The following is a 24,191-nucleotide window of genomic DNA, read 5'->3' as shown; positions in this document are numbered from 1 at the left end:
TTTTTAAAGTTTGAAAATGTTTTTACAAAAAAAAAAGACAGGAAGTGGCGTACATGGATGGACCATAGATTGGTGTTGTGTTCATTTCGCAGTGTGGGACGTCAGACAACGTTGAGACACTGTTGTCTGTTTCAAAGTAATTTTCCGCTCGTTTAGGCGAACGGGCAGAGCCTGAGCAGTAAACATGTATGACCAAGATGAGGGTAAGTTGCTATTTTAGCTATTTGTGTTAAAGGTAGCTTTTGCTGCATGCTATAATGTCGCCAGCTTGCTAGCTGTGTTAGCACATATTGCTAATGGCGCGCCAGTAGCCGGCTAGCTAGCTAACTAGATAACTGCTTTGATTCGTGAAGTTGATGGTATTCCATTGGGTTTTTATCCTGTTAGTTGACCTTGTATGTAATATGTACTTTCATGTACCTACTTCTGCAAATCTTCTAATAAAGTTTTCAATCAATCAATCAATCAATGGTTAGCTGATCTGATTATGTTGTGTGTTATGACATTGTATGGTGTCCTGTACCCCTTATTGTGCTTCTGCTTCAGCAAAACCTGTATGTAACACACTACAGATGCCTAGCAGTTAGTTTCCCCTTGTCTAAACTCAGCAGGTTAGTCTTAGAGCCAGACTATCGTTACGTCCTGAAGACTTTGTCAAGCTTTCATTGACTTCCCTCTCTAATACTCACTGTTAAATACCCACTGTTATCGCCTGTAGATATCTAATACCCACTGTTATCGCCTGTAGATATCCAATACGACGAGGATGAAGATGAAATCACTCCAGATTTGTGGCAGGAGGCTTGCTGGATCGTCATCAGGTAAACAGATGCTCTCCACCCTGACACCCTCCACTAGAATGGGCATCATGTAGCTGTCATCTTGGTGCTAAAGATCTGTAATATCTGTAACCCCTTTTATTTCATTTTTGGCACCTCTTACGGACAAGCTTCAATGTATAATTGAATTACGTATTTTGGACTATAATTGAATTATACATTGCTACAGTATGTGTGATTGATTTGCGATACTATAGGTCATTTAGCTTTATTGCAATGGACAACAAGCTAACATTTCCCCTGTATACTAATACTGGGTAGGCCTTCTGCTGTGCCAATCTGCCTCAAGGTTCGACGTGTTGTACATTCTGAGATGCTTTTCTACTCACCACAATTGTACAGAGTGGTTACATGAGTTACCGTAACCTTTCTGTCAGCTCGAACCAGTCTGGCCATTCTCTGGTGACCTCTCTTATTCTATTATTGTTGATTTAGTATTCTGCTGCAATGCCAATGTCGAACAACCTGAACCTAAGAATTTTACTCTGTGTACCCATACATTGATGTAATAAAAGCAGTTCTGATTCTGATTCTCTCATCAACAAAGCGTTTACGACTGCAGAACTGCCGCTCACTGGATGTTTTTTTGCTAAATCGTATGGACTTAGACAACAGTAAATCCCAAATATTGCTTTGCTCACATGTCAAAATATTTTCAGTTCGTAATGAGCTCCCCTCAGCTCCTACTTTGATGAGAAGGGTCTGGTGAGGTGTGTGTGTGTGTGTAACCAGTGTGTGTGTGTGTGTCTCTCTCCCCTCAGCTCCTACTTTGATGAGAAGGGTCTGGTGCGGCAGCAGCTGGACTCGTTTGATGAGTTCATCCAGATGTCGGTGCAGAGGATCGTGGAGGACGCCCCGCCCATCGACCTGCAGGCTGAGGCCCAGCATACCTCTGGGGAGGTGGAGGAGCCGGTGAGGACACACACACACACATACATACATACTGGATACACACACACACACGTGCAAGCATGCACACATGCACTCACACACACACTCACACTCACACACACATGAACACACACTCACACTCACACACACACACACACACACACACACACACACACACACACACACACACACACACACAGAGACAGACAGACAGTGATTATACACACAGACAGTGGTTACACACACACTCACATATACTCAGTTACTCTCACACACACACAGGTGATGGAAGGTTCTATTGAAGCTCTGTAATGTCCCTGTGCCCCCCCCCCCTCCCCCAGCCGCGCTACCTGCTGAAGTTTGAGCAGATCTACCTGTCGAAGCCCACCCACTGGGAGAGAGACGGGGCGCCATCCCCTATGATGCCCAACGAGGCCCGGCTCAGGAATCTCACGTAAGACCCCCTACTCAGCTCCACGCTTCCCTAGTCTGCTGATATTCAGGAAAAACCTCTGGCCCTGCTTATCGCTTTATTCTATAAGATAACATTCAACTTTATTGTCATTGAACAGAGCACAAGTACTGGGACAACAAAATGTAGTTCATGCACACGTCTCACCCCAGGGAGAACAGAGCTCTGGGCTCTGGGCTCTGGGTCAGCCATCTTCAGCGCCTCTAGAGCAGTTAGGGTTTACATGCCTTGCTCAAGGGCACAACGGCAGTGGTCACCAGCTCGCATCCGGTTACCTCCTCGGGTGGGGATCGAACCAGCAACCTTTGACGATTGCTGGCCGGCCTCTCTAACCCCTAGGCCACCTGTTACCCCTTCATTCTGTTATGTTTCATCAGTTATGTCCTTTGAAAGTAGATTGTTCACATCAACTTTGCTGCCAGTGAGTCTGAATGAACTAAATGTAGTACATGTAAATTAATAACAATGAAACAAACAACACGTCTCCCACATTTACCGTCTCCAGATACTCTGCCCCGCTGTACGTGGACATCACCAAGACCATCATCAAGGAGGGCGAGGACCAGCTGCAGACGCAGCACCAGAAGACCTTCATCGGGAAGATCCCCATCATGCTGAGGTCCACCTACTGCCTCCTCAGCGGCCTCACCGACAGAGACCTGTGTGAACTCAACGAGTGTCCCCTCGACCCAGGGGGGTACTTCATCATCAACGGCTCTGAGAAGGTGGGGGAGGCTGAGGGAGAGGGAGGGAGGGAGGGAGGGAGGGAGGGAGAGATCTCCATCTAAACCTAGATAAAGTGTCACCTACCACTCATATCTTGAGAACGTGGATGATCAGATGATCTTTTGTTGGGTGGTGGTGTTTCACAGTGTCAGTTCCACGGCTGACTCTGTCTGTCTGTCTGTCGGTGTGCAGGTGCTGATCGCCCAGGAGAAGATGGCCACCAACACGGTGTACGTGTTCGCTAAGAAGGACTCCAAGTACGCCTACACGGGGGAGTGCCGCTCCTGCCTGGAGAACTCCTCCCGCCCCACCAGCTCCATATGGGTCAGCATGATGGCCAGAGGAGGACAGGTCAGAGGTCATTTATCATCATCATAGATAGATAGATAGGTAGACACTTTGTTGATCCCCTGGGGGTCTTCTGGGAGCTGGAGTAGTTGTGGTAGGGACACTCGCCTGGAGTAACGACACAGTAACAGCACTGTCAGGAACAGCATAGTACCTACTTTACACCATCATACATACATAGATAGATAGACACTTTCTTGATCGCCGAGGACATGAAGGTCGTTACAGCAGCTCACATCACAAACAACAACAATATAAAGTGATAGAATATAAATAGAAACATTATATACAGTAAGAACAGTGCAGTATGATTTAACATCCCCCAACCTGACTCTGATCACCGCGATGGAGCCAGCTGGAGGATGAGTTGTAAAGTCTTATTGCGGCAGGCAGAAAATATCTCCTATAGCGCCCCCTAGTGCAACGTGGTTGTTACCTCAGAATACACTGTACCAAATATACATAGTATGTACATTGGTGTTTGCAGCCCTGAATGTTGGTTTTTGGGACCTTTTCAAACATCTGTGTCCTCCTGCCTCTACTGCCCTGGTGACATGTCTGTTTGTCCCTGTCTCCTTGTCTCTCTGTCTTCCTGTCTTTTTGTCTTCCTGTCTCCCAGGGGGTGAAGAAGAGTGCCATTGGCCAGAGGATCGTGTCCACGCTGCCCTACATCAGACAGGAAGTGCCCATCATCATCGTGTTCCGCGCCCTGGGCTTCGTGTCCGACAGAGACATCCTGGAACACATCATCTACGACTTTGATGACCCAGAGATGATGGAGATGGTAAATAAAGAGCTCTATAGAATGTTCTAGAACACTGAGATGATGGAGATGGTTAGTAGAACATTCTAGAACCCTGAGAGCTTTATAGAACATTCTAGAAGGTTAGAGGTGATGGAGGTTGTAAATTATTCAACGGTAGTATAATAAGCACTTCCAACTTCCAAACATCCACAGATGCAGGGTATAAGAAATGTAAGTGAGAAGAAGTAGCATACTGTACTTGCTGTGTTTGAATACTCTTGAATGACACTGAACCCCCTCACCCCGCCCTGCCCCCCCCCCCCCAGGTGAAGCCCTCCCTGGACGAGGCCTTCGTCATACAGGAACAGAACGTGGCGTTGAATTTCATTGGGTCCCGTGGTGCCAAACCTGGTGTCACCAAGGAGAGGAGGATCAAGTACGCCAAGGAGGTGCTGCAGAAGGAGGTGCTGCCTCACGTGGGCGTCAGTGACTTCTGTGAGACCAAGAAGGCCTACTTCCTAGGGTAGGTGTTTATATAAGACCAAGAAGGCCTACTTCCTAGGGTAGGTGTTTATGAGACCAAGAAGGCCTACTTCCTAAGGTAGGTGTTTATAAGACCAAGAAGGCCTACCTCCTAGGGTGAGGATTAGATGAATGGACTGACTTGTATAGCGCCTTATTCCAAAGCGCTTTACAGTGGCCTCTCATTCACCCATTCAAACGCACATTCACACACCAATGGCGGCAAGCTACCATGCAAGGCGCCGGCCCGCTCACTGGGAGCAATTTGGGGTTCAGTGTCTTGCCCAAGGACACTTCGGCATGTGGCCAGCCGGGGCTCGAACCACTGATCTGCCGACCTTGCGATCATTAGACGGCGGCTCTACCTCCTGCGCCACAGTCGCCCCGATGAGTTCATGTTGTGAAATAATGTTACTGGTGTTATGTTGATCTGTTGTCTTTATGAGCTGCCTTTGTGTATGTCCCCTTTGTGTCAGTCCCCTGGAAGTGTTAACAATAAACAGGTAATCAGTGAAAGTATCTAGCATATACAAAGAGGTCATTATCATTCCTTTAAGGAAGAGTTTTAGACTTGCTGTCAGTGTCTCATGTAAAGGTTTCTAACTCATTGTTGTGTGTGTGTGTGTGTGTGTGTGTGTGTGTGTGTGTGTAGGTACATGGTCCACAGACTGCTGCTGGCAGCCCTGGGCAGAAGGGAGCTTGATGACAGAGATCACTATGGCAACAAGAGGCTAGACCTGGCAGGGCCGCTGCTGGCCTTCCTGTTCAGAGGGTAAGAGGACTGATGCTAACACACTAACACTGATTGAATACACCTGAAACATGCTAACACTGATTGAATACACCTGAAACATGCTAACACTCTGATTGAATACACCTGAAACATGCTAACACTCTGATTGAATACACCTGAAACATGCTAACGCTCTGATTGAATACACCTGAAATATGCTAACACTGATTGAATACACCTGAAACGTGCTAACGCTCTGATTGAATACACCTGAAACATGCAAACACTGATTGAATACACCTGAAACGTGCTAACGCTCTGATTGAATACACCTGAAACATGCAAACACTGATTGAATACACCTGAAACATGCTAACACTGATTGAATACACCTGAAACATGCTAACACTCTGATTGAATACACCTGAAACATGCTAACACTGATTGAATACACCTGAAACGTGCTAACGCTCTGATTGAATACACCTGAAACATGCAAACACTGATTGAATACACCTGAAACATGCTAACACTGATTGAATACACCTGAAACATGCTAACACTGATTGAATACACCTGAAACGTGCTAACACTCCAGGGCTTAAAGTACTCCGGCACAGTGCCGGATTTCCGGCGTGGGGGATTTATTTTTATTTTTTATATATATATATATATATCACACGCTATTGGTTTACATCGTAATTTAAAGAGTCATCTTCAGCAAAGAGACAGTTCCGCCTACCAATGGTATTGCTCAAGCCAACCAACGACTTCTAGCCAATCGGAGGCAGAGTAGTGGGGGCGGGCCTTAAGAAGTTTGAGTGTATTGTGAGCTTGTAGAGACGTTCGCTTTTAGCAGCCCGCTGTCTCGCTAACTTTTGTCTATTAAAATGGAAGCAAAGTTTCTCAAAACTGGCGAAGACACAGCTATATTAGAACGAGGAGTAAAAAATAAATGGCGCTGGGCATGGATAGAGGAGAGTAGTGGTGACGGGAAGCCTTATGGGACGTGGTGCCTCAAACTGAGGGAGCCGGGTGCTTGTTTCTGTACGCCGTGCTCGAAGAGACTCCTCTACGGCAGTAGTGGGAAGAAGGTGATCGCTCGACACGCCTCAGATCCCGGTCACCAAGCATCGGTTCGAGCACTCGCTCACACAACAACCTTGCCGGGAGCGACGGCTACAGGTACCATTTTATCTTCAATGACCGACCGTGTTTGCGAGCAAAAGATCCGAGTGTGTGCGTTTATAGCCGAACATGATCTGTCTTTTACAGTGGCTCAGCCACTCGTCGATTTGTGTAAGACGCTATCACAAGATAAAAATGCACTGTCAAAGCTGTCCATTTCCAACCAGCACGCCAGCTATTTAAACACACATGGCCTTGCCCCGGAATTAAAAAAACGGCTATGTGAAAAGCTAAAAAAAGCTACATTTTCGATGAATATCGACGAAGCTACAAATCTCAACATGGACAAAATCCTCAATGTCCTTGTTCGTTTTTTTGATGATGATCTGGGCAAGGTAACGACACAACACCTAGCCAGCAGGAAACTAAACATCGCCAACTCCTCAGCCCTCATGCAGGAGCTCAAAGATATCCTGGAGTCCAATGGTCTTGACTTGTCACTTGTCATCAGTATTCTGCTTGACAACTGTGCAGTGATGAGAGGAAAGAAGACTGGACTGGAGACACAAGCAAGGAAGGAGAACCCTAACCTGCTCGACATATGTGGAGATACAGTTCACATGGTGAACAATGCCGCCAAGGCCATGATGAGCCCATTTACCTCTGAGGTGGAAGGATTCTGCAATGACATCTATTATGATATAATAGTTTATATATGTTTTTTTAGAAACCATTTATGTGCACTGTCTATAACAGATTGTGCATGAGGATGAGGTAGGTTGTGATAAAGCCCATCAAATGTTTTGCATAAGAATTCAAAATAAATTGCACTGACATGGGAAAACAAAAAGTGCATGTTTTCCTTGTAAACAACAAATCTCACTATAACAATACAGAGTGCATGTTTATAAATATAAATGAACATTTGAAGAGTCAGAAGTGTTCTCTTTGTTGTGTTAACAATAGTGAGATTTGGTGAGATCACTATGAAATATTAAATCATCAATCTTTGCTCACTACATAGCCTTTCTTACCTTCAGGTGTGCATGAACTACAGGTTATCAACTGTGAAATTATATCTGTTCTCATATCGGTTATCGGCCACGAGAAGCGGGTAAACATCGGTATCGGTATCAGTTGGAAAAAAATGCATATCGTGCATCCCTAGACATATATGTTGTATTGACTATTAAATAGTATTAATGCATTTAAACATTGAGACAAGAAGCTGTCTTCTGTACCCGCTCTCCCAATATCTCAAACTGTGACCCCCCCTCCCCAAGAAAAAGTTTCAGGCACAGGATTTTTTCCCACTTTAAGCCCTGACACTCTGATTGAATACACTTGAAACATGCTAACATGAAACATGCTAACACTCTGATTGAATACACCTGAAACATGCTAACATTCTGATTGAATACACTTGAAACACGCTAACATGAAACATGCTAACACTATGATTGAATACACCTGAAACATGCTAACATGCAAAGCAAAACAAGCCTTGAACTAACCAATCCCGGTTTGGTGTTTCCATCAGAATGTTCAAGAACCTGCTGAAGGAGATCAGAATCTACGCCCAGAAGTTCATTGACCGAGGGAAGGACTTCAACCTGGAGCTGGCCATCAAGACCCGCATCATCTCAGACGGGCTGAAGTACTCCCTGGCCACAGGGAACTGGGGAGACGTGAAGAAGGCCCATCAGGCCAGAGCTGGGGTGTCCCAGGTAAAGAGGACTACAAATACGGCTGCCCGTCTCAGTCATTGAACTACAACTACTGATCAGTCCTGACTTGTTGTGTTTAGACGTTATGTCGTGTTGCGTAGGATCAGGAGAATAATGCAAAAGCTCACACATTTTTATCTGTTGAAGAGATTGAAAGCTGTATTTTGATTACGTACCAGACTTGGGCATGCAAAAGTACTAAAAGTGCATAATATTTTCACCAAAATAATGCAAAATCCCCCAAATGTTCAACTTTTTAGAAGTGAAAAGAACCTAAACAGAGCCAAGATTGAAAACTGTGTTGAATACATACTTTTTTCTTTAAAAGTGCAACTGCAGATGTTCTGAAAGTCCCAATGTTCAGCTCAGTTCACAGTCATCCTCAGTCCTGCCACAGTGGTGGTAGTTGTTGTCCTTCCTATTTCTCTCTTCTCTCCTGACTGGAACACTGACTGTGTCGTCTCCTCTGCAGGTGTTGAACCGTCTGACCTTTGCCTCCACCCTCTCCCACCTCCGCCGCCTCAACTCCCCCATCGGCAGAGACGGCAAGCTGGCCAAACCCCGGCAGCTCCACAACACCCTGTGGGGGATGGTGTGTCCCGCCGAGACGCCCGAGGTACGGGTGACCAGGACTACGGCCAGTACAGTCAGTAGCCAGGGGAGGCTGGTGGAGGAAGAGATCAGAGGACAGGGTGTTTGTGACGCGTGGAATGTGGAATGGTGTCAAACACACGTGTTCTGAGGCCAGTCCTTCATTCATTTACAATGAGCCCGTCCTCCGATTTCTACCTCCAGCAGCCTCCGCTGGTCAATAGGTTGTCAGTAGTTGGATGGTGCCAGATTTGCTATAACAATGTCATTATAACCACATGTAAGCTGGAGCTCACTGTTTGACTTCATGATAACAAGTTCTCATCCCAGGCCGGGGTGGCCAAAACTAGGAGGCCATCCAAGAGGTGATTAATCTCAATAAACTGTTATCCTTCTCTCTCAGGGGTCATGCTCACCCTATAACCCAGCGTTAACCTTGTGTTCTCTCCCACCTCCCTCCCACCTCCCTCCCTCCCCCTCTCCAGGGCCATGCTGTAGGCCTGGTGAAGAACCTGGCCCTCATGGCCTACATCTCTGTGGGGTCTCAGCCCTCGCCCATCCTGGAGTTCTTGGAGGAGTGGAGCATGGAGAACCTGGAGGAGATCTCCCCTGCCGCCATCGCAGAGTGAGTGTAGTACCCTTCTCTATCCAGCAGGGGGCAGTGCTGTGTTGTGCTGTGTAGTACGTCAGGAACATAGATATTTAATCAGAGATTGTATTATTGCAATGTTATACTTCTACTATACTACTGCTACGAATGTACTACAAACCAAAATAACATTCATGTGACATTGACTATACTGTTATTGCTCATTTTTCTCTTTTTACCCTTTACTCTTATAATGTGTGTGTGTGTGTGTGTGTGTGTGTGTGTGTGTGTGTGTGTTCATCTCCTCTGTCCAGCGTTTTAAATGATGTTGCCATGTTTATCTCCTCTGTCCAGCGCCACTAAGATCTTTGTGAACGGCTGCTGGGTGGGGATCCACAAGGACCCTGAACAGCTGATGAACACCCTGAGGAAGCTCAGGAGGCAGATGGACATCATCGTGTCTGAGGTAAACAAACACACAAGCCAACCTACCAAACACACAATGCAACCAACCACCCAACCACTCAACTAACCACCCAACCAACCACCCAACCACTCAACTAACCACCCAACTAACCACCCAACCACTCAACCAACCACCCAACCACTCAACTAACCACCCAACCAACCACCCAAGCAAAGCAGAGGCATAGTATGATCACCGTAGAGTGTAGTTAGCACGTCTATAACACACCTGTCACAGTACAGAGGATCAAGTCTCCTCAGGGACGTCATGCTGATGATCTTCTGTTAACTCTGTGTTGTGTTCGTCTCTCGTTAGTCATTTCCTGTTGGGTGATGTCATTTCCTGTTGGGTGATGTCATTTCCAGGTGTCCATGATCAGGGACATCAGGGAGAGGGAGATCCGGATCTACACGGACGCAGGGCGGATCTGCAGGCCGCTGCTCATCGTGGAGAAGCAGAAGCTGCTGCTGAAGAGACGACACATCGACCAGCTCAAAGAGAGAGAGTACAACAACTACAGGTCAGCTCAGAGAGAGAGAGAGAGTACAACAACTACAGGTCAGCTCAGAGAGAGAGAGAGAGTACAACAACTACAGGTCAGCTCAGAGAGAGAGAGAGTACAACAACTACAGGTCAGCTCAGAGAGAGAGAGAGAGTACAACAACTACAGGTCAGCTCAGAGAGAGAGAGAGAGTACAACAACTACAGGTCAGCTCAGAGAGAGAGAGAGTACAACAACTACAGGTCAGCTCAGAGAGAGAGAGAGAGTACAACAACTACAGGTCAGCTCAGAGAGAGAGAGAGAGTACAACAACTACAGGTCAGCTCAGAGAGAGAGAGAGAGTACAACAACTACAGGTCAGCTCAGAGAGAGAGAGAGAGTACAACAACTACAGGTCAGCTCAGAGAGAGAGAGAAACTAAATAATAATAATTGCAAAATAAAAAAATCAAAGTCTAGGAGGAAGGGTAGAGGAAGGTCAGACATGCAAAGGCACCTTCAGGGGTTATAAGCCATCCTTGATCAAGGCGTTCATAGTGGTGGAGTGGTGCCTGACTGTGTTTTGTCCCTGTGTGGCCACCGTAGTTGGCAGGACCTGGTGGCCAGCGGTGTGGTGGAGTACATCGACACCCTGGAGGAGGAGACGGTGATGCTCGCCATGACCCCGGACGACCTCCAGGAGAAGGGTGTGGCCTACTGCTCCACCTACACCCACTGTGAGATCCACCCCTCCATGATCCTGGGCGTGTGCGCCTCCATCATACCCTTCCCCGATCACAACCAGGTACGCTCACATTGGTTCCCCCTCCACAACCAGGTATGCTCACATTGGTTCCCCCTCCACAACCAGGTATGCTCACATTGGTTCCTACATCGTCACTAACTTCTGACCCTGCCTATCTCTCTCCTCTCTTTTCTCTCCTCTCTCGCCCTCCCTCTCTCTCTCTCCTCTCTTCTCTTCTCTCCTCTCTCGCTCCTCGCTCTCTCTCTCTCTTCTCTCTCCTCTCTTCTCTCTCTCTCCAGTCTCCCAGAAACACGTACCAGTCTGCCATGGGTAAGCAGGCCATGGGGGTGTACATCACTAACTTCCATGTGCGCATGGACACCCTGGCCCACGTGCTCTACTACCCACAGAAGCCCCTGGTCACCACCCGCTCCATGGAGTACCTGCGCTTCCGAGAGCTGCCAGCAGGTGAGGCTAGAGAGCTGCTGCACTAAGAATCATAACTGACACGGTCACCCTTGGCACAGAATGAGTTAATGAAGTGATTTAAAATTCCAGTTTAAGAATTGGGATAATTGCTATTCTATTTTCATATACGATACCTATCTTTTTTGTATTGGCGGGATTCAAAGGGAATTGACCCTTCACCCTTCATCATTACTCAACATTAGGGCTGTTACGATTATTCGACGTCATCGACGTCATCGACTACGTCAATACGTCGGTTGCCGTAAAATGCGTCGGTTAGTCGTAAAAAACAACATGGCTGCGACCAGTGCAAACACAGAGGAAGAGCCGGCGGCTAAAAGACTTCGCCCACGATCGTCCAAAGTATGGGAGTACTTTACAAAAAAAGAAACCAATGGCAATGTGGTGGTCTGTAAACTGTGCAAAAATGAATTGTCCTATCACAGCAGTACGACCTCAATGAACGAGCACTTGAAGCGAAAGCATCCTGGAGCGCTTTGTGAAGACAGCCGCAAGCTAGCACCGTAAGTCAGCGTTGTATTTCTGTTCACTTTTCCGGCCGTGTATCAGTGAAAAATGGATAGCTACTAGCTAATGTCACACAAGCAATGTAGCTCACCACAGTTTGTATGTCTTGTCTTCTGGTGTTAGTAACGTTAGCTATGTAGCTGGCTAGCTACGGTAGCCTTACTAGCCTATTGTTATTGTGGTGCTCGCACCTACTGTACGTTATCTAGCTCGTAGCTCGCATGCTACGTTAGCATCAATTTAGCTATTCATAACATAGCATAACATAACACGGTTCCCCTCCCTGGCTATGCTGGCCAAGTCCTACCTGTCTGTCCCTGCAACGTCCACTCCGTCTGAAAGGCTCTTTTCAGCTGCTGGGAACATCGTTTAAAAAAAAAGAGCAAGCCTGACCTCTAAGCATGTGGACATGCTCACATTCCTCCACAGTAATGCCTAAGGTGGAGGGGGGAGAAGGGAGAGAGGGGAGGGGGAGAGCAGAGAGAGGGGGAGAATGTTATGTTTGTTATTGAGATTGTTATTGTTAAAGATTGTTACTGAGAGGTATACAGTATTCCGGTTAGAATTTTACTTTTTTACAGAATTTACTGCATTACTTGCACTTTTCCTTTTACTTGAAGTTAACTTTTATATTTTATAATATTATATTTTATGTTGAGATTGTTATTGTTAAAGATTGTTACTGAGAGTATACGGTATTCCGGTTAGAATTTTACTTTTTTACAGAATTTACTGCATTCCTTGCACTTTTCCTTTTACTTGAAGTTAACTTTTATATTTTATAATATTATATTTTATGTTGGACTGTAAGAAAGAGAGGATCTTTTTTGTTGTGTGGAATATTGCCCTGCAGTGCAAGAATAATTGAATAAAATACTGAAATGTTGATAAGAGAAGTTTTTGACATTTATTTGGGGAAAATTAAGTGATACATTAACCGAACAGCAAAAAAATAATCGTTAGACTAATCGTTAAATTAGTCGCTAGACTAACCGAATAATCGACAAAATATTCGTTAGATTAATCGTTAGAAAAATAGTCGTTTGGGACAGCCCTACTCAACATGGAATCAAAGATTTCAACCATATTCCAGTTCTGACTAATTGCACTCTCTCTCTCCCTCTCCCTCTCTCTATTCCTCAACCTCCCTCTCTATCTCTCTCTCTCTGCCCGTCCTAGGTATCAACTCCATTGTGGCGATTGCGTCGTACACGGGCTACAACCAGGAAGATTCTGTCATCATGAACAGATCAGCAGTGGACCGCGGGTTCTTCAGGTACGGCCCGCCCTCTCTGTCCCTCCCTGTTCCAACTACTCTGAGAGGCCTGGAAGAATACGGTCGATTAAGCTCTCTCTCTCTCTCTCTCCAGGTCTGTCTTCTACCGCTCCTACAAAGAGCAGGAGTCTAAGAAAGGCTTTGACCAGGAGGAGATCTTTGAGAAGCCGACCCGAGAAACTTGTCAGGGTAAGGCCCTATCTATCCCATTTCCCTTTTTTACCCCAACCCCTCTGTTTTGGCTTGCCCCTCGGAAGAGAGTCACAAGGACTAGTGGTTGAAAATCTTGATGAAATGGGATAACCCTTCAAGACCCTGCTACGTCATCAGTAGTATCATAGAAAAGCATCGACGCTCGTGATCGTTCACAACTTAAGTTTCACCCTATCAATCAAACAAGTAATCAAATAAAAAAGAACAATGCTTCATTATCAAGCCAGTTCATGACAGAATAGCGGTGCTCTGTAGGCTAGCAACCCGTGCTCATACCCTGCCAGACTGCACTGATATTAGAGGACCGGTAAAAACAGTGCAACAACTTAGCAGCTGAGCTTTAGTTACATTTCGGGCAACATATATATCACAAAGGGGGGAAATGCGACATGGAAATATGTCAAAATGCTATCATGCACAAATCAGCATTTCTTTGGAATGCTTGTTATAAAGAAAAGATCTATAATACATTGAAATAACATTTAAACTAAGATAATACGATTGTTATCATAATTTAAAAAATCTTTATTAACTAAGAAAATAATTACGTTTGTGGTTACACTTCCTACTTGGTTTCCTCCTTCCACTATCGTGCTGATGATTCGCAAGGCATTCTGAGATTTCATAACACTCCGTTTGTGACTCCGTTCGGAGTGTACATCTTAAAAACCTCAGTTTGGAGGGCTATGTAGCCCTACCACTTGGCCCTACCCCTACATGAACTCGCTAAAATGGAGCAGGGCAAAAATGAAGGGCCAATGGGTGAAATGGGATTGGTCCTATGTCTCAGAGGACTTAGCATCTCAAGAGATACAAAAGCCGAGACCAGCACACTCTCAAACCACTAATCCCTAGTCTCCCCGTCTCGTTTATTTATAACTACTGAATGAATGCTTCGCTTGACTCACCTGCAAGAGATTTACGGTTTCCTCACTCTTTCCATTGACTTGTCATTCAAACAAAGACCTCAAACGTGAACACAGACAACCACCCTGTTAACCCACCAACTGCCAAAGAGTTGTGGAACGCTAGAGCGTTCCAAGTGTTCTCTGTGGTGTCTACCTAGCAACATCACTTTGATTGGCTACAAAAATGAAGCATCGCAATTGAGGCATTTTTAGTCAAATAAAGTCACCCTTGACAATTTTGGGTGACTTTATTCGCCCTGGGCTCTAAACAAGTGGTATTTACGCGGTATTTGAGCGACAACACTTCGATTGGCTACAAAAATTATGCTCCGCCCTATTAAACCCCACCGCCCCCCTCCCTTGCCCTTGCAGGCATGCGGCACGCCATCTACGACAAGCTGGACGACGACGGCCTGATCGCCCCGGGCGTGCGTGTGTCTGGCGAGGACGTGATCATCGGGAAGACGGTGACGCTGCCGGAAAACGATGACGAGCTGGACAGCACCAACCGCCGCTACACCAAGAGGGACTGCTCCACCTTCCTCCGCACCTCGGAGACTGGCATCGTGGACCAGGTCATGGTCACCCTCAACCAGGAGGGCTACAAGTTCTGCAAGATCCGGGTGGGTCTGGGGCCCCGGGGCGGTGTTCTGACACGCACGCATACACACACACACACACACATATATAAATATATACACACACACACACACACACACACTTGCGTTATGCAATGACATCATTGAACAGTCAGCTAGTTGAAGGTAGGTAGATGGATGGATGGATAGATAGTTCTGCAAGGTCAGGGTAGGTCTGTGGCCTGGGGTGGTCTTTTGACACACATTCTTTTTATTTCTGCAATGACATCATCTTTGCATTGAAACGTCAGTTTGTTGAAGATAGATAGATGGATGGATGGATGCATGGATACACAATGGTGATAAATCACCCCCCCCCCCCCCGTTGTCAGGTACCTTTCACCCAGTTGTCAGGTAAAGGTGAGGGACACTGGGGGCAGGTCGGGCCCTGCCAGGGCTTGTACAGTATGTGGCTCACAGAGGCCCTGCAGGCTGAACACATGCTCAGCCTCCCCTCACACAGAGGCCCCCGCTGACAGATGGGCTGGCTAATGGACGAGGCCCCTGACAGCCAGGGGGTTCAGCCCCTCTCCTTCAGCCAGAGGGCCTCTCTGTCTCCCTCTGGCTGTCTGGGAGGTAGACAGCCATTTTATATGAACTTGAGATGAAGTTTGATTTGAATTGGAATGTTGTTGTTGTTACTACTACGACTGCTCCTCTGGATGTAACTGGAGCTCTATGTGTTCATGGTGTGTGTTGTCTTTTCAAGCTCTTTCTTGTCCATGGTCTATGAAATTCTTCTCCTCCTCCTAGGTCCAGATGCTGTGGTTTAACTCGTGTTCTGTGCTTCCTGCAGGTCCGCTCTGTTCGGATCCCCCAGATCGGAGACAAGTTCGCCAGTCGACACGGACAGAAGGGTACCTGTGGTATCCAGTATCGGCAGGAGGTAAAGCACTAGACACTATACACACACTAGACACCACACACACGCACACACACACACACACACACACACACACACACACACACACACACACACACACACACACACACACACACACACACTCTTAAGTAGTGTACACAGAAGGGTACCAGGAGGTAAACACACTGTGTACTACACTGTGTACTCTGAACAGGGAAATGATGTATGTGACGTGTGTGTATCTGTGGTATGGTGTACAGACAGGTAAAGCTCTTGACAAGTGTACACACTCAGTGTCTACTACACACCACATACGCACTAGAGTACTCAGGAGTACGATCCCTACACAGTGTACACTATACACTCAAGAGTACCCTACACCGTGTACACTACACACTCAGGAGTACTCCACACAGTGTACACCACACACCAAACACTCGGTGTGTGTCCTATCTGTTAAACATGGTGTGTTTAGTTACCCGCGACCCAGAGACCGATGGTGTTTAGACTACTACTACTGTAAGCACAGATGCAGCCTGAGGAAATGCAGCGTAAACAAGGTCTGTTCCAGTCCAGAGTGTGTGAGGAGACCTCAGGTCTGATGTAGACCAGGGAGGTCTGTGTGAAACACGCCCCCTCCCAGTAAGAGGATACGCCTCCTCCCAGTAAGAGGATACGCCTCCTCCCAGTAAGAGGACACGCCCCCTCCCAGTAAGAGGATACGCCTCCTCAGGAACGGCTTTAGAACCTTCTTCACAAAGCCTCTGTGACTAAAAGGAAACTAAACGTGTTTCATTGTTCCTTCCTAACCCTCTATCTCTCTTTCTCTCCTCTGTTCTCTCTCTCTCTCTCTCCTCTTTTCTCTTTCTCTCTCTCTCCCCCCCTCAGGACATGCCCTTCACGTGTGAGGGGATAACTCCTGACATCATCATCAACCCCCACGCCATCCCCTCTCGTATGACGGTCGGCCATCTTATCGAGTGTCTGCAGGGCAAGGTACAGTCCATCCCCCCCTCTCCCCTCCTCTCTCTTTGAAGTCTTTCTACAGTAACCTGTCTCTATTAGCCCCCGAGCCCCTCTCTTTAAAGCTTGTTGACAGTGGTGTGGTCCATCTTAAGTGTCAGGCAGATCCACTGCAACATGGCAACACATAAATCTTGGGACTTTTAATAGTTTCATAGTTCTCTCAAAAGTACCGTGCTCTAAAGCACCGTGTAGCCAGCACGCTTGAGGCCTGTTGTGGAAATGTTCGTTTGTTTCCATGCGATCATCGTTCACTCCTCAACTCCTGACATTCCCGATGATTATACCTCTGCTCATCACGTCATTCAGCAGATTGTTCTTTGTGTTCTTTCTATCCTCTCCCCTCCTCTCTATCCCCCTCCCCTCCCCCCTCACCCCCCCTCTCTCTCCCTCCATCTCTCTCTCTCTCTCCAGGTCTCTGCGAACAAAGGTGAGATCGGTGACGCCACGCCCTTCAACGACGCCGTCAATGTCCAGAAGGTGTCCAACCTGCTGTCGGAGTACGGCTACCACCTCAGGGGGAACGAGGTCAGAGGTCAAAACCTAACCCTACCCCTCAGAGGTCTAACCCTACCTCTTCAGAGGTCAAACCCTAACCCTACCCCTCAGAGGGAAGGAGGTCAGATCTAACCCTAACCCTACCACTTCAGAGGGAACCTGCCTGCCCTCTAACCTTGCCTTTCTAGAACGTACCGTGCCGTTCCTCTCCTCTCACCATGGGGCTTCACCTGGACCTGTGTGTGCCTGTCTCCACCACTGCAGGGCGGGGTGGAGGAGCCATATATCTGTCAGGGCTGTTAGAACAGGGCGGTGCTGGATCCTGTCATCCAAACCTCTACTCCCGTTGATTCATGTCCAGATGCACAAAACAATACCAACTAAAACGCTTAATTCACTGTGGAGCGTGTTAACGCTTTGTCTTTGATCGCCAATAACATTGTGGTAAAAAAATCAAAGCCAGTGACTCTTTTGTTACTAAATATCTAGTTTAATTTGCCTTGAAATGTTTACAGAGCGGTGCCGCTGAGTTCACAGCGTGGCGCAGAAATGCTCTTCCATTTTGGGGAGAACGCTGTCTGTGATTAAGATAGATACTGTATTAATCCCCGAGGGGATTAAATTATTTAATAGGGATTTAATTATTTAATTATTTAATTGGTGGCCTGTCCTGGCATTTAAACTAGGCAGCCTGGTTAAATAATAATATAATAATAATAATAATAATATTATATGCCATTTAGCTGACGCTTTTATCCAAAGCGACTTACATTGCAATGAGTGCATACATTTCAGTATATATGGTCCCAGCGGGAATCAAACTCACAACCTAAGCATTGTTAGCGCCATGCTCTACTAACTGAGTCACAGAGGTTAATTCACCAACTGCCAAAGATTTCCAGAACACTCACCACCCAGATTGTGGTGTTTACCTAGCAACGACACTTTGATTGGCTACAAAATGTAATTTCATTTAATTTCACCAAAAACATTTTAAATCGTTTTTGGTTAATAAAGTTGCCTGTGGCACTCTAGAATGTTGATAATTTGGGTGACCTTATTCACCCGTGGCACTGAAATGTTAAATAAATAATTTCAAAATGATAAGATTTTAAAAATCTTTCTATCATTTAAGTTTCACCCGCCGACTTGCCCCTCACCAAACTATGGTGGCCTTGTATTGCTGTTTTGAGTGACATTCTAACCCCCTGCCCCCCTCTCCCCAGGTGTTATATAACGGTTTCACAGGGCGTAAGCTGACCTCCCAGATGTTCATCGGGCCGACATACTACCAGCGTCTCAAACACATGGTGGACGACAAGATCCACTCCAGGGCCCGCGGCCCGGTCCAGATCCTCAACAGACAGCCTATGGAGGGACGCTCACGGTGAGGCTCTGTGTGTCTGTGTGTCTTTGTGTGTCTTTGTGTGTCTTTGTTTGTCTGTGTGTGTATGCACTAAGCATGCCAACTTTCTTCATCTACACACAAGTAACCCATCATCTTCTCTCTCTGCCCCCCTCCCTCCCCCACCTCCCTCCCCCTCAGTGACGGAGGTCTGCGTTTCGGGGAGATGGAGCGTGATTGTCAGATCGCCCACGGCGCCGCCCAGTTCCTGCGGGAGCGTCTGTTCGAGGCGTCCGACCCGTACCAGGTCCACGTCTGCAACCTCTGTGGCCTGATGGCCATCGCCAACACACGCACACACACCTACGAGTGTAGGGGCTGCCGCAACAAGACTCAGGTACACACACACACACACACACACACACACACACACACACACACATACACACACACACACACACACACATTTACTAACACACACACCCCTCTCCTAACATACACACACACACCCCTCTACTAGCACACACACCCAGAGGGAAATCATGTTATATTCATATATATGTATATAAATTATATGTACACCTGTTTGGACCTTATTAGCGACTTCCAGACTTAAATCATTGTGCAGTAACGTGGTGTAGAGCCTCATGAACCGTCATCGTGACTGGGAACTGACCCCTGACCAGGTGGAGGTCACCAGAGGTCACCAGAGGTCATCAGTAATCTCCACTCTGACTATGGATACAGATATTGACTACTTAGTGAATGTGTGTCTATGTTTGATAGGAATTATGTCGGTTTATGACAAATAATACTTATTTAGATGGCGGTCATTCTATGGTTTATAGATGTTCCAGCTAACTATCAACAAACTTCCTTCTCTCCTCCTCAGATTTCTCTGGTGAGGATGCCGTACGCCTGTAAGCTGCTGTTCCAGGAGCTGATGTCCATGAGCATCGCCCCGCGGATGATGACCAGCTAGGACCCTCTGGCCCCCCCCCCGGGACGTGACTGTGTCGTAGAAGTCTGAATCTCTCCAGAAGGACAAACGGAGAGAGAGAAAATCAGGAGACTGATATAAAATGAAAACCTGACAGTCATCTTGTTTCGATGCTGTCAGACTTGTGTTATTTTATTATCCTGTACTGAAGGGATATTTCGTGAGATCAATGGTTTTTTTGGAGCGAAAGTAACTTCCTGTTTTTGTAAAATTGTAATAAATAAAACCTGGTTTGTAACGGGAGGTCATGTGGTTTGTTCATACTGCAGCATTCTGTGTGTGTATCTTACTGTCAGTGTGGGGTTTTTTTTTCCTTCACATTTTTGGCTTTTATCAGAAGCGACTTACTTAGACAAATATATTTGTTGGAAGTGATCCAACAAATATATTTGTCTGTCCACCAATAATAGCACGTAAAAGTAATCTCCGCTCGGGTCATTGGCAGTCGTCGTGCTAGAAGGAGGAAGACCCTAGAAACTGTAAAGGGGGGTAGAGGGTAAGTAGATGCCTCAGGAGGGACAGTTGATGTGGAGCTACATTACATTTTGTGTGTGTGAGCTGAAGAAAGAATGGTTTCTAGTTCATACCTAAAAGTGTTACATTTCAGTGTTCCAAGTCTCACAGTAATACTTCTCATTGTATTTGTGTGTAGAAGCTAAACAACCATAGTTCACGATCTAAGGGTTTGACGATTCAGTGTTCAAAGCCAGTATTCCATGTCCCACATAAAGTACAGTACACACACAACGTTACTGGTAGTAACATGTTTATTTATTAATCAGTGATATACAACACGCGTCACATCGTAGTAACAGCGCGGTATTAGTAATCCATACGTCGAAGTGAATACAAACAAATACATACAGCTCAGGTGAAACAACTACTAAACATCTGGTCCAAGCACCGTCTGACCTGCAGGTCCACTGGACAGAGGCGGGTCTAAGTGACGAGAATTGTTTCTTAAAATAATTCAATCAAATTTGATTGATTGGTTAAAGGGCCTCTGTTCGTTGGAGCTGCGGCAGGTTGGATCAATAGCACCCATAGTCGTCTCTCTCTCTCTCTACATTCCAACAGAGATCCTCCTCTTTTCTAGAACCTTCTCTAACGTGTTGGTGTTTTGCTCAGTCTTCTGTACAGAACAGTATCCCCCCCACCCCTTGCCCCTGGCCGCGTGTTTGGTTAGCTAGCTAAGCCTACGGTATGTGAGCTGTGGGATTATGTGAATGCGAGAGAGAGAGAGCGTAGTGTTTTTGGTTTATGTGTCAATCTCAGTCCCTTAGCTCCTGGCTGCTGTTGAGGCCTGTCTGAAGGCTGTCATGCCCTGAGGCAGGGGAAGAGTGAGGCAGGGGGTGATTTGTGTACTTTTTCGAGAGGTTATAGATTATTGTTCTTTATTTTTTTATACATTAGACATAAAAAATAGAATCCCAAAAGAGAGGATTTAATCTATTTACGTTCACACTCATGTTCAGAAGTTATTTTGTCTCGGGTGCCAGTCGGTGACTGTCTTCAGATGCTAGATTAGGTACTCATTTTGAACTAGTAGTTGTGTTTTGTCAAAGCTGAGGAGACATACAGTCGCGGGCCAGCACCCGGGCCACAGCTCTCTGAACAGAGTGGAACATTTTTAAAGAGAAAGAAGAATTCACAAAAGAAAATATAAAACAACATGAAAAAAGAGAATGAAACAGGAGAAGGGGGAGAGTGATAGGAGTTGAGGGGTGAGGGGGTGAGGCAGAGACGTGGAATACTCGGCTGGTGAGTTTGTCTGATCAGGCAAGTGCACTTGTGAGTGTACATACAGTACTTAGTGATGATGGGGAGTGTGTGTGTGTGTGTGATGGCAACAATTAATAGGAATGTGTTGTGTGTGTCAGTTGGCAGTGGCTATGCAGAAGTGGCTTCTGCTGATTAGGAATGTTAGTGATTTGCTGGCGTTCGTCATGACGAATGGCTTGATGCCGAATCTGAATCGGATTCATGTTCATTGGTCTTCTTCCACTGATGTCAGCAGGGGGAAAGTGTGTGTGTGTGTGTGTGTGTGTGTGGGAGAGGGGGGGGGGGGGGGGGTGGGGGGCTCTGTCCCAGCCTGATCCTGCCAGGAGCCAACACTGTGGCCTTCTGGGTAATGCAGTCTCACAGCTCGTCATCCTTGGCCACTGATGGAGACAAAAACACACACATACACACAAACACACGTCAGGGTAACATGCTGAGACTGTGGGAGGAAACAGCACTTGTGGCGCCTGTTATTGACCACATGCTGCAACCACCAACATCCCTTGTCCTTGTCTGGGGCACCATGTAATAATAATAATAATAATAATAATAATATCTTGGATTTATATAGCGCCTTTCAAGGAACCCAAGGACGCTTTATAGATTTACAGAGAGACAGTCAGACAGACAAAAACAGAAAACAGAGACAATGCCAAAAACTAAACTAGGGGCCAAAGGCTTGGTGAACAGGTGGGCTTTGAGGGCTGATTTGAAGGTGTCCAGGGTAGGGGCGTTGAGGGCTGATTTGAAGGTGTCCAGGGAAGGGGCGTTGCGCATCACTGTGTACTCCTCCCACCCTCCCTATCAGGAAGGGAAGTTGGTGATCTAATGGATAGTGAGTTGGTCTGGTGATCAGAAGGTCATGAGTTTAAACCCCACCTGGGAACATCACCCACTAGTGTGCCCTTGAGTAAGACCTGGTAACACCACCACTAGTGCGCCCTTGAGTAAGACCTGGGAACACCACCACTAGTGTGCCCTTGAGTAAGACCTGGTAACACCACCACTAGTGCGCCCTTGAGTAAGACCTGGGAACACCACCACTAGTGTGCCCTTGAGTAAGACCTGGGAACACCACCACTAGTGTGCCCTTGAGTAAGACCTGGGAACACCACCACTAGTGTGCCCTTGAGTAAGACCTGGGAACACCACCACTAGTGTGCCCTTGAGTAAGACCTGGGAACACCACCACTAGTGTGCCCTTGAGTAAGTCAATTAGCCTCAGGTTACTCCAGGGAGACTGTGCAATCTCTAATTGTCAGTCACTTTGGATAAAAGCTTCTGCTAAATGGTAAAAAATGTAAATGTTGTGAGTTGCCACTGAACCAGTTGTCACACAAGTTGCTGAGCTGCGTGTCAGAGATATCACTGAACGCTGTCTAGCGTGTCCCTCTGCTTACAAGTATAATAAAGACTTATATTGTGGCTTAACAAGACCTTTGAGTCTGGAATCTCACCTTTGCTGAACGGTGAAGAATTTCCACGACAGATCGCTTCCCTCCCTGTTCTGGTTAAAGGGACAATCTGCACATTCATTTTGGACTTTTAAATGTATAATATTGGATTGATTGATTCTTGAAGAATATAACATAGACTGTAAATGCATCCATAGCTCTGTCTCTGAAACTGAAAGTTCCATTTCTCCAGCCCCGGCCCTCTGCTGTTTACCAAAGACGTAGCGGGGAGCCCGCTTTGTTTGTTGTTGTTTGAATTACAGATTGCACCTTTAAGGTTCAACTTTGGGTCTGGGGTAATCTGATCTCAGATCTGAGGTGAGGAACAATATGTAGCTCTTTCCTCATCTCCTCTCTCCATGACCAGAGATAGGCCAGGGGACAGAACAGCTCTCCACCAATCAGCTCTCTCATGTCTCACACCACTGGTCACGAAGAAGAAGCTGAGATTGGATAGGATCTGACCAGACGCAGGGAGGGAGGGGGAGGTAGAGGGGAGGGAGGGGGAGGTAGAGGGGAGGAGGGAGGGAGGAGGGAGAGGGGGGAGGGAGAGCGTGTCCAGAAACATTTGTTTGTCATTGTGATATCCAGTAAAGAGATCACGGTGGATGGAACAAGCCTGCAGGCTTACCTCTCCCTCACAGACACATTCTTACATTTAACAGATGCCTTTATCCAAACCCTGGGGCCAGCTTTATGTGACAAGGGGTGTGTGTGTGTGTGTGTGTGTGTGTGTGTGTGTGTGTGTGTGTGTCTGGGCGTTCCTCATACTAGAACTGACGCACACGCACACACACTCACCTTGTCACGGCAGCCCTGTGCCTAAGGAGAGCCAGATGAGGAGAGCCGAGGAGACACACCTGAGCGTGTCAGGACAGGGATGGCAGCTCCCCAGAACAGAGGGGCTGCATTCCACAGAACACACACACACACACACACACACGTATGCATGCATGCATACACAAGCGGGCCTTGGCATGTAAATCAAGATAAATCAAGACACAAAGGTGAGATATGCCCCATGGTGCTATGAGCCCCCACTGTGGGTTGAACATGAAAGAGACGTGGACAGAGTCTACACACGCGCACACACACACACACACACACACAGACAAATGCACACACACACACACACACACACACACACACACACAATGAACCCCCCCACCCCACACACACACACACACACTCTAC

The 24,191-nt window shown here is 46.7% G+C and overlaps 2 protein-coding genes across 2 annotated transcripts in view; one reads left to right on the top strand and one right to left on the bottom strand.

Annotated features, from left to right (window-relative positions):
• The first annotated feature begins 95 nt into the window (after positions 1 to 95).
• polr2b (RNA polymerase II subunit B) lies at positions 96 to 19,993 on the top strand. The gene is made up of 25 exons (XM_080525248.1): positions 96 to 203; positions 749 to 821; positions 1,601 to 1,751; positions 2,072 to 2,184; positions 2,708 to 2,927; positions 3,121 to 3,279; positions 3,896 to 4,060; positions 4,348 to 4,544; positions 5,196 to 5,315; positions 7,945 to 8,131; positions 8,604 to 8,747; positions 9,208 to 9,347; positions 9,666 to 9,777; positions 10,143 to 10,297; positions 10,864 to 11,062; positions 11,302 to 11,470; positions 13,178 to 13,274; positions 13,369 to 13,463; positions 14,768 to 15,018; positions 15,830 to 15,919; positions 16,784 to 16,891; positions 17,333 to 17,446; positions 18,643 to 18,803; positions 18,963 to 19,158; positions 19,654 to 19,993. Exons 1-25 carry the CDS (start codon positions 185 to 187, stop codon positions 19,741 to 19,743), a joined length of 3,525 nt encoding a protein of 1,174 aa, XP_080381374.1. The 5' UTR covers positions 96 to 184; the 3' UTR covers positions 19,744 to 19,993.
• Positions 19,994 to 20,516: 523 nt separating this feature from the next.
• igfbp7 (insulin-like growth factor binding protein 7) overlaps positions 20,517 to 24,191 on the bottom strand; it is a 13,780-nt gene continuing 10,105 nt past the window's right edge. The window contains exon 5 of the mRNA XM_080525529.1: positions 20,517 to 21,923. Coding sequence (XP_080381655.1) covers positions 21,901 to 21,923 — 23 coding nt within the window. The 3' untranslated portion in view covers positions 20,517 to 21,900. The remainder of the gene's footprint in view (positions 21,924 to 24,191) is intronic.

Source organism: Nansenia antarctica (genome assembly GCF_963989245.1).
Source record: "Nansenia antarctica genome assembly, chromosome: 3".
NCBI classification, from domain to species: Eukaryota; Metazoa; Chordata; class Actinopteri; order Argentiniformes; family Microstomatidae; genus Nansenia; species Nansenia antarctica.
Note: the sequence above shows the minus strand (reverse complement) of the source record. Positions and strands in the feature narration are given on the sequence as shown.

Excerpts from the sequence above, each read along its gene's own strand:
- polr2b (XM_080525248.1), top strand. Across the intron at positions 10,298-10,863 it reads AGAGAGTACAACAACTACAG|TTGGCAGGACCTGGTGGCCA; the intron begins GTCAGCTCAGAG and ends TGGCCACCGTAG. Across the intron at positions 11,471-13,177 it reads CTTCCGAGAGCTGCCAGCAG|GTATCAACTCCATTGTGGCG; the intron begins GTGAGGCTAGAG and ends TGCCCGTCCTAG.